The 10474-nt window shown below is 56.1% G+C and overlaps 1 protein-coding gene across 2 annotated transcripts in view; it reads right to left on the bottom strand.

Moving 5' to 3' along the window:
- Positions 1-428: 428 nt before the first annotated feature.
- Positions 429-10474, bottom strand: part of DNMBP (dynamin binding protein) — a 33940-nt gene continuing 23894 nt past the window's right edge. Inside the window, exons 1-14 of one of the 2 annotated variants that reach the window (XM_066554891.1) lie at positions 9120-9197; positions 8689-8876; positions 7982-8081; positions 7326-7473; positions 6795-6812; positions 5932-6131; positions 4741-4871; positions 4404-4508; positions 4095-4223; positions 3327-3659; positions 2757-2939; positions 2484-2682; positions 1953-2386; positions 429-1665 (exon numbers count right to left, since the gene is read on the bottom strand). In XM_066554891.1, the coding sequence (XP_066410988.1) occupies positions 1480-1665; positions 1953-2386; positions 2484-2682; positions 2757-2939; positions 3327-3659; positions 4095-4223; positions 4404-4508; positions 4741-4871; positions 5932-6131; positions 6795-6812; positions 7326-7473; positions 7982-8081; positions 8689-8874 (2352 nt within the window). In that variant the 5' untranslated portion in view covers positions 8875-8876; positions 9120-9197 and the 3' untranslated portion in view covers positions 429-1479. Of the gene's footprint in view, positions 1666-1952; positions 2387-2483; positions 2683-2756; positions 2940-3326; positions 3660-4094; positions 4224-4403; positions 4509-4740; positions 4872-5931; positions 6132-6794; positions 6813-7325; positions 7474-7981; positions 8082-8688; positions 8877-9119; positions 9198-10474 lie in introns of those variants that run through there. The other variant, XM_066554890.1, reaches the window with a different exon arrangement.

Genomic DNA, 10474 nt, shown 5'->3' with positions numbered 1-10474 from the left:
GGGCTGTGGTTCTAGACTGCAAACGTGATGGTGGTGGAGACAAGCTGGAGAGAAGCAGGCACATGTCTGTGTACAGCCATGCACACACCAAGTATGGTGGTTATTGCTGACAAACCCTTGACTCTTTGTTCTTGGGCCAGATCTCCTCAGGCAGAGAGCAGGTGCCCACTTAGAGCGGGGCAAACCCCACTAGCCCCAGAGTCATGTAACATACACCTGGGGAAGAGGGCAGTGCAACAATTTCATCTTAATAAAGAAGGTTCTCTAAGTGTTTCCTCATGCCTGAGCTGCAGCTGGCACAAAGACCAAGGCACTAGAATGCTGGATCCCACCAAAACAGAAATGTTCCTGGCCCTGCAGGCTCTGCATGAAGGCTGCAATACCTGCCAGACACTCCTCCCACGTCTCCCAACACTTGCAAAGGCACCTTCTATACACAAAGGCAAATCTTTATTTGCAGAGCAGCAGTACAGGGAATACAAACACTGCCCTATGAAGGGAACCTCTTCCCTTCAGGACACGGCAGCAGCTGTATCACACACCAATGCAGCAAAAGGCACCACAGCCCTCCCAGGGATGATGCTCCTGCTGCTCCAGAATGTCAGCACCCTCTCCAATGCTGTTCAGGAAAGCACAGGTGAGGCACTTCTGGTCAGACCCCAGAAACAGGCTGGAGGACAGCTTGTGCTTTGCTTTCTCCCCTGCTCCAGCCCAGAGCAGCCAGGTGGGCATGTCAGTGCAAAGATGGGTCCTGGGCACAGCCAACACTGTGCTGACAAGGGTTTCTGGCTCACCTGAAAGATGGGAATCTGATGGTTGCTGGCAGCAGCAGACCTTGGAAAGGCCAAGCCCCTGGGAGACCAAGCACAGGGAGAAGGCACCTGCTGGGGGGTTTATTGTGAGGGTTTCAGAGGCCATATCCAGCCCAGGCCTAGGGCTCAACTACTCCCAGCAAACCTCAGAGCTGCTTCCCCAGGCAGTGTGTAAATATCCCACCCCAAGTCCTGCAGAGACAAGCAAGACCAGGCTCCTGCTGCACAGGGAGTGTATTCATAAAGTCTGGGTTGCTTTTAATACTACTTGACTAAAGACAATCTCCAGAAACTCAGCATTAGCCTTCCACAATTTAAATCCACAGCAGCTCCTCAGCCTGAGTCAAGCCTTACCCTTCTGGGCAAGTGACAGCCCCAGGCTTTGTTCCCCTGCTCCTGGCTGGACACAGGAGGCTCAAACACACCTCAGAGGTGAACTCACCCCTGCCCTCACACAAGCTGCCTGCTCCTGCTTACCTGGCCAGCCCACCCTTCTCTGTCCCCTAAAGGGACGATGGCAGCCAGTGTTTGGGGCCCAGGAGCACTGCACAGCTGTGAGGCATAGCCTTAAGGGTGAGCAGTGGGGGCTGCAGGGCTGGCCAGCCTCCCCCAGACCCTAGCAGTCCCAGCAGGAACAAGGCACGGGGTGCAGGCTCTGTCTGCAGATTCACGTGTACTCTGTCTTCCGGATGTAACTTGAGGGCACGTAGCCCTGCTTGCCGTGGGCCTCGGCCAGCCACCACTCTTGATTGCCTGTGATGTCCTCAAACTGCAGGATCCTGAGTCTCTGATTAGCTGACACGCTCAGCTCATTGGTGTTTCGGCCTTTGAAGGTGTAGAGAGCGTAGTAGACCTGCCAGACAAGGGGAGAGCATCAGTTAGATGGTCACACCACACAGCCTTAATCTCACGGCATAGGATGTGTGGGCTTTTGTCCTCCCCAGTGACAGCCCTGGCCCCATCCTGGCTCTGCCCACCCCCATCTGAAGCCTGGTTCTCTGCTGTTGGAAGAAAAGGTCTCATACCCCACCTCCTACATATTCATGGTCACTGCCAGGGAGGAGGATGATTCTGTCCCCAGCCAATCAAAGCAGTTAGCCCTTGGCATCCCCAGCCCCACGTGAGTGGCTGAAGACTCACCTGGTTGCCCTCTGACTCGCTGTTCTCCAGCCCTGAGTCTCTGTCCTCCACGGAGGGCGTGGGCCTGAGATGTGCTTTGGTGGGGTGCCCGTTGCGAGAGCTGGGGCTGCAGCCCTGCTCGGGGCGGCTGCAGCGGCGCTGAGATGTCACAGTAGCAGCCAGCGGGGCTGTCCTGTCACCAGAGCCAAGCTGGGACACACAGGGGGAGTCCACCTCCAGTGGGGACTCTGCTGGGGAGACAGAGTCCTGCAGGGGTTTCTGAGTGAAGGTGATGGCCGCCCCACTGGGGCTGAAGGTCAGGGTGGCGTTGCTTTGGGGAGAGGAGCTGCCGTGCTCTGACTCGTTGGAAGAGTGGCTGCCCACAGAGACGTCGGACTGGCTGCGGCGGGGGTTGTAGGGCTTCAGAAAGGAGCTGTACACAAAGCCTTTGGTCACTGCAGAGAGGGAGAGGAAGGGAGCTCAGACTGGGGCACAGGGAGACCAGAAGAGGAGACTCACAGCAAGCAGCAAGGGCAGGGAACAGCCACCTACCCCCATTGTCTATGAGCCAGCGATTCTGGCTGCCCATGGGGTCCTTCTTCTTGATGACGCCCACAATGTCTCCTTCCAACAGGGAGACATCCAGGTCCTGGGCAGCATTGAAATTGCGCTCTGCCTGGAAGAGACTCTGCGGGGGATAGCGGCCCAGGAGGGCAGCGCGGATGTCATCCGACTGCAGGAAGTGGGTCGGCTGCAGAGGAACAAGGCAGGTGTGAGTGGCTGTGCTGGGCTCTGCAGGCCCTGACACGGGCAGAGGGAACTCACCAGGCCAACGAGGGGCTGCCGCCGGGCAGACTGCCGCTCCATGCTTTTCCTTTCAAAAGTCTTCTTGGGAGCCGCCTGGGACTCTGGGAAGAAGGTGAAGGCCTGGAGCTGCTGGAGGACTCGACTGTGCTCATCCTGGAAGATGGCAATGAGGTTCCCTTCCCTACCAGACACCTTCAGCAACTGGAACAAAGTCAGGATCCTGGTTAGGTGACAGGTACAGGGAGAAGTGGCCAAAAGCTACAGTGTAGACCATGGCAGGGCTCTGAGTCCTGCCTATGACTTGCAGTGCCGTCTGGACTCAGCTCTAAGTGGTCCTCAAACTTGTGACCATTCTCCCAGGCGAATGCTCTCCTGCCACTGCTCCAAGAGCCTTCTACACACAACTGCAACATAACCCTGCAATCCCTGCCCCAACACCATCCCACAGGAGCTCTCCACAAGTCACTAGTGGCCTGAAACTGCAGTAGCAGCTTCCCCCACGATGTGACAGGTCCCAGTGAGGCTCAAAGCCTGCACAGATTCGTGCTGCTCTAAGCCCAGAGCGCTGCCTGCAGTGTGTGAACTCACCGACAGCAGGGGTCTGAGCTCCTCCAGGGCCAGGCGCACGAAGTCGCAGTGTGCCTCGGCATAGCCCCGCACGCAGCTGGCAAAGAGCTCCTTGGCGAAGCGCAGGAACTGGGGCAGCTCGTCCAGCAGCTGCGCATTGAGGGCCTCGTAGTTGTTGCGGGCTGACTGCAGCTCCTCCAGCGTTCGCTTGTCCTTCAGCTTCTCCGCTCGCTCGGTGCAGTTGTGGAAGTCGAGCAGTTTGTCAAAGCGTTTCTGCACCAGCTTATGGGGCCCCGCAAACATGCTCAGCAGCTGGCTCAGGGGCGAGCTCACCAGCCGCTCCGTCCGCTCTTTCTGGTGGGCAGAGGTGCAGGGAGAAGGTGTGACTGGGTGCTCTCTCCCCACTGTGAACACCAGCAGCTCACTCTCCAGCACACAGCCCCCCCAGGACAATACAGTGACTGTCTCCTGGTGGCAGCCACTGGAGCTCCAGGTGTCCCTTCCAACAGCAATTATCCTATAATCTTACATAACTGTGCCAGCATGGGTAACTCTATGCAAAGTACCTGAACCACTCGCATAAAGAGCTGTAGCATTTCAGGTAGGGCTCAAAAAATGTGTATCTAACAGGCACAGTCATAAACTGCCAGGCATCAAAGCTCTCAGGAAGGCACAGCTAAACAGGAATGCTCACAGCTCTCCAAGTTACCCTCCCTGCAGCCTCCCAAGGCCTGCCCATCTGCAGCAGACCCCCAGGGTGGGCCTCAAAGGGGCACAAGCCTCACTCACAAAGCTGGAGAAGAGCTGGTCGCTGATGAGACGATTCACTTTCTGGAACTGGTCCAAGTCCCCACTTCCCTTCTCTGTGCACAGGTCCCACATGCTCCCTGCTGCCAGTGCCTTCATACAAGCTGACTCCTGCACCAGGGAGACACAGCTGAGCCATGCTTGCTGTCCCAGGGCAGCCCAGACCACCCAGCCCCAGCAGAGTTGAGGCAGGAGCTGTGGCCAGAGGCACTGCAGGGACACACCATGCAGACAGGAGGGACAGTGCATGGTGAGCCCCACAGGCCTGGCATCACACCCAGACTGGCTCACCCGGACATGCTGCAGGTACAGGGAAAGGTCCCGGATGAAGGACTTGATGAGACGCTCCTGCATCCGGAAGTTCTTCTCTATCTCTTCAAAAGCTTCATCCTTTAGCTGTGAGAGAAAGCGTTTCAAGGGAGGCAATGCAGGACTCAGCCCCTCCCAGATTACAAGATGTGAGGCTCTCCTGCCCCCAAGCTGGACAGCAGAGATGGGTGGTTCAGACCCTAAGCTCACTCTGCCTCGCTGGCCTGGATCAGAGCTGGACAGGGGGAAGGGGTGTGGAGGGACAGCAGACACTTCTGGAGAAGCACTGCAGGGTGTAAGTGCAGCTGATGCACGGTACCTGGGGTGCAAAGCCTGTGAGATGCTTGAGGTGGCTGCTCACACGGTTGGATTTCTTGATGATAGAGTGGAAGTTGAGCTTGGAGATCTTCTCCATGAGGCTATCCTCATCCCCTTTTCTGTACTTTAACACTAAAGAGATTGATACAGAAATCAAAACCCTTGTAAGCACAAACACCCATGTCTTACACTGCCTCGTCAACAATCACCCTGTTAGTTCTCCTCTTTCCCAAGCTCTGCAGTCCCAAGAACCCCACATTTCATCACAGAATGGCTTGGGTTGAGGTGACCTAAAAATCATCTAGTTCTAACCCCTCTGCCATGGGCAGGGACATCTACTAGACCAAGATGCTCAAAGCCCCATCCAACCTGGTCTTGAACACTTCCTTGGGTGGGGCATCCGCAACTTCTGCAGGCAGCCTGATCCAGTGCCTTACCACCCTCAATTGTAAAGACTTTTTCCTTATATCTAATCTAAATCTAAATCCTCTCAGTTTAAAGCCATTATCCAGCCTTATCATTGCATGCCCTTATAAAATATTGTATCATAACCTCCCATCCCATCCAGCACTGTGTCACCTGTTTGGCTCTTGAGATGCCCTACAGTCTGAAGACAAACCATTCAAGCTCTTCCACAGGATTATGCATAGTGCCAGCATAAGATGAGAGGAGAGTAGTCCCTGGACATGCAGAAGGTGTCTATATTGCTTCTTTAGCAAATACAAGCAATCATTACATGCAGCCTCTGTCACCTCAGCTTCAGTGGGGCTATGAGGAAAGACTAAAGTGTAAGATTTGCACAAACTGGGGACTTTCAAGGGAAAACAGGGTGGCTAGTAGGCATCAAAGGGAGTAATTTTCTCCCTTTGTTCAGCCCCAGGGAGGCTACACTTGCATATTGTGTCTAGTTTTGGTGCCTGAAGGCCATGAGTGACATGGGAGAACCACATCTCCAAATCCACAAGGAGAGCCGGGGGAGCCAGGTAGGCTGGACACGAGGAAGCAAAGGGGGATCTGCTCACAACCAGCAGCTACTTGAAGGGCAGTTACAAAGGTGATGGGGCCAAACTCCCTTAAGCAGTGAGAGTTCCTCCATGACCATGGTTGCCAGCTGAGGCTCAGTGGCCAGCAGACACCGACCTCAGCACACTCACTCCTGTCTCTCTGTGCCCAGCACTGCCCAGCTCCTCACCCAGGTCCTTGCGGCGCTTGTACTCGTTGATGTTGACGTTGATTTCTTTGACTGCAAGGACAGCAGCTGTGAGTGGTGCCTTATCAGGGTGAGCCTCAGGGGTAGCACTCAGCAGCTCCATCAGCAGCAGCGGGTACCGCATCACCCTCTGCACTGGCTTGATGAGGAAGGAGCCCAGGTTAATGTAGTTTGTGCAACCCCTGGAAAGTCAGGACAAAGGAGATATACCAGGCGTCAGTCCGGCTCTGTCACACACATTCTGCCCCCTCAAACCAGTGCCAACCAGACCCAGAACTCCAATGCCTCTAAATCCACTGTACTCCCTAAATCAAGCCACCCTTATGTACAAATTCACTGCACTCCTGAACTCCTAGTGCTCTCAGATAAACCCCGGGTTTCTGCTCCTCACTCACAGCAGGTGATACTTCCCAGCCAGGATCCTCTTCATTACCAGACCCACCATGAAATCCTACAGAGGCACGGCCTCATACTTGCCAGAGAGCCACTTGTTTCAGATGCTGATCCACCAACCAACTGCCCAGGTCTGTCTCCCAGTGCAGGACAGACTGACTGCAGGATGGCAGTCACTGCAGGGCTTTCCTGGCTTTGGGGCTGACAGCTCCCAAATCCTGTTTCCTGCCCAAGACTTCCCCTTGCTTCATCACTTGTGCTGCCCATCTGTGCAGCCCACCCACTGCCTCTGCTGCAATGATGCCACAGACACCCCTGTCCTCCCAGTGGTGCCTCCACAAGGCACTGTTAGGGCAGCCCAGCATGCACCCAGCCTGTGGCAGAAGGTTAGTTACAAGGGCATGGCCAGACCAACACAGACAGACAAGCAGGGACTAAGAGGAAGTACTCACCATTCACTGTACAGGCTCCTGCCGGCCCACAGAGTGCCAAAAAGCAAAGAAAAGCAAGGGTTAATGGGGTGGCAGGTGTGCAATCCCACAGCCAGTGTCTGTGCCCTGCCCAGCGAGGCTGCCAGGGCAGTGGGCAGCCCTGTCCTCCCAGAGCAGCCATCTGCTGGCTCCCGGGGCAGTTGCCTCCACAACTTGGAGCCTGGCACCCACTGAGCCAGGCAAAGCAGCTCCCTCCTCAGCAGCTGTGGTGGCTCAGGGTTTGGGCAACAAAGCCCTCAGTCCAGGACATGCCACCTTCTCTATACATTGGTGGCTTCTACGAAGATTTTAAGGGGGTCTACAAGTTTCCCAGCACGTGTGCATTGGGCAGGGGGCCATTTGAACCCAGAGCCTGGTCAACTATGCAGTGCCATCATCAGACCCTCTCCAGTCACCACCTGCACTATCTAAACACTGCTGAAGAGGGGCAGGGATGCTGGAAACTGATCCCCCTATCCCAGCCTAGTGGCTGCCACCTGAGGAGGCTCAAACCTGAGGCTATCCAGCAGGTCCAAAAGTAGTTTCTGCAACTTCTCATCCTTCTCATAGGTTTCCAGCAGTGCGATGGCCTCATCATGGTTCTGGCAATACACTCTGTAGACACTCTCCAGCTCTGCACGATGTGTCAGGAACACTGGTCCTGCAGACAGCAGCAAAGCAGGACTTCAGAGTCTACTGGTCCCCATCTGCCTCCAAAAACACTGGTGTGTCTCTTGATAAGACATCCAGTGTCCCCATTCCACACACACGGCTCAAGAAAATAGCTCTAGTACAGCATGCAGGACCCTTCCTCATCACCCACCAACACAGAGAGCTCAATCAATCCAGGTCTCCCAGGGGGACTAGTGGAGACATTGGTCACAGGAGCCACAGAGCAAAGGCACAGGCAGCCCAAAGCATGAACGGCCCAAGCTGGCAGCACTCTGGGACAAAGGGCCATGGACAGCCACAGGCACTGTGTCTGAGCATAGTGACCCCTGGGGCAACATAGATCTCCTTGGCTTCACTGTTGATGATGAGTGGTAATGGGTACCAGCAGGGAGAAAGCCCAGTCCCACTGATCCTCTCCCATCATTTAAACTGTTATGCCCTGCCACTAGCAATGCCCATCTCAGCCTTCTGAGAACAGGTAACAGCAGAACTCATACCTATGGCATCTGAAGCCTCCAAGGCGGACAGCAGCTGCTTGGAGAAGTTTATTACCATGTGGATGTTTCCAAAAAGGCCCTCAAAGTCTATGTTCTGCATCTAATGAATGGGAAAAGAGATATCCTGGATGGGGAACACGTCCCAGTTAGACTCAACAGCCCCGCATTGCCCTCCTGCAACCCATCAGTCCTCAGCTTCACAGCAGACACCTGGTGTGACCTCCTCTGATCACAGTGACTCCTGAACACATTCCCTTGTCCTCAGTGCACTGAAACTCTCACACCTTACGTGTCCTTCTCTTTCCCAGCAATTCCACCCCTGCCTCTGCTCACCTGGTTTTCTCTTTTTCCTCCCACTAAGTCTGTCCCCATGCCAAGACCCCATATCTTATTTCTCCTGTCAATGAATTTAACTTATAACCAAACAAAGAGAAACTATTCCTGCACCAAAAAATTCAATGTGTGATACTTGCTGCCAGGTCTCTTGTTCCCAGCAAGGATGAGGGTTCAGCAGGATCTCAAAGCAGATGGGCATATTGCAACAAGTGCAGGGAACTGCAGAAACAACCTTCCTCCCATTGGAATAGCTTTAATTTCCTCTATGGGTTCCCATGCTGCGTAGTCACCTCTGAGAACTGAATGGACTCAGTATTCTCACCCCAATCCACCAGTGCTGCACCAGTTTCCCCTCCTTTCCCAACTCCTACCTGTGCCTGCTGCAGGGGCACCATGATCCTCTCCACACACATCTCCAGGTCTCTGATATAGTCCCGCTCTGTCTGGAGCAGTTCCTCAATAACCTTGGCCCTCTTCTCCAGCATCCTTTGCTCTGCACTCTCAGTGGTGGCCGAGGACGGCTCCAGGGATGGTGTCTGGGAGGACAGGAGAGTCATCTCTGCAAGACAGATAATCGAGATCAGCCTGCTCCAGCAAGGATACCAGGACAGGAGACAAATAGCACCTGCACTGCTACACATGTAACCCATGACACCGAGAAACAGCAATATTGAGAGTGGGCCAAGGGCCTTTCCAGAGGGGCCCTTCCCAGGCTGCAGGGAGAGCCGGCTGCTCCCACAGCCCACCCTCGCAGCACCAGGGGCGCCGCAAAGCCCTGGCACCGGCAAGGGGAGCAACAAACCTGCCCCACACGGTCTGCCCTGATGCCGGCCGGGGCCCGGCTCCGTTCCCACCCCGCGGCTCCGGGAAGCTGCAGACACGGAGGGAAGCCCCCGCTAGGCAATGGCGGCCGCCCCTCCCTCAGGCTGGGAACAGGGTCTCCATTCTCCAGGCCCGGGGCATTTCCATCTCAATGGCCGCGGAGGGCCCCGGGCACGGCAGCGCTGCTGCCGCCGGCAAAGCCTGGAGCTGGAGCCCGGCCAGCGCGGCCGGGCAGGGCCGCCCCGCCCGCAGGGCCCGGGGCTGCGGGCCTCCCTCCGCAGCCCCGTCCGGACCCCCGGGCCGCCTCTCCTCCTGGTTTTCTGCGCCACCTGCGGCCCCGGGCCGGCCCAGCCCCCTCCGCTTCCATTGACACATTTCATCCCCCCGCGGACTCCTGGGCCCCGCCGCTCTCCGCCCCACCTGCCTGCGCTCAAAGGCTGCGCCCCCGGACCGAAACCACGGACACGGTGCTCCCCCCGCACCTCCCTGGTCACCCCTCCAGGCCAGGAACACTCGGGGCTCCCCCATTTCAGGGCAGCACGGAGCCCCTTGCAGCGCCAGCCTGCCTCGGGTACCCTACTTCATGTCAATGGCTGATTCCACAAATGCACCGTCTGCTACGGAGCCCCAGCTGCCCTCCATCAGCAGAATTTTTTTCAGAGCTGCAGACATGCCCCAGTTCCAGGAATGTTTTTGCAGGACAGGCACTTCCAGAGGTCCCTGACCTCTCCGGTGACAGCGTCAGACAACAGAGGCTCAGCCCTGCTTAATCTCAGGGACACGCAGCATATCCCTTCTCCCGGTACCACAGTACCGACTGCGCACAGCCCTTCTCCCGGTACCACAGTACCGACTGTGCACAGCCCTAGGAGACCCCCTTGCTCCAGCTGCTTCTGCCCAGGTGCTGGGCAGGCTGCAAGCAGCCCCCAGGCACGCTCCATGGGGTGATGGCAGCGCCCAGCACAGCATCATGAAACATGGGATGGGAAAATTGCTGCCTCAGCCTAAGTCCACTGCTCCTCCAGGCCAGGGTCTTCACACTGAAACAATCCAAGAAAGAAAAGACACCCAAGCTGAGACACTGACTCAGCCCATGATTATCTGAAACCATGCCAGCCCTTTTGGCCCTTCCCATTGCAGAGCAGCCTCGGCAGAAACCAGGAGCATCAGCACCAAACAGCAAGTTCTTAGAGCTATCTGGGCTGAGGATGAACCACTGTGCCTCTCTGCAGAAAGAGCAATTTCAAAATCATTCCCAGTGCCAGCCTGGCAAATGGGAAACCCAGCTGAAACACAGATGCCCTCAATGTGGGAGGGAAGATATTTGTCTCTCTA

Source organism: Molothrus aeneus, chromosome 8 (assembly GCF_037042795.1).
Source record: "Molothrus aeneus isolate 106 chromosome 8, BPBGC_Maene_1.0, whole genome shotgun sequence".
Lineage (NCBI taxonomy): Eukaryota > Metazoa > Chordata > Aves > Passeriformes > Icteridae > Molothrus > Molothrus aeneus.
The sequence above is the reverse complement of the archived record's forward strand: the minus strand, read 5'-3'. Positions and strand labels throughout refer to the sequence as shown.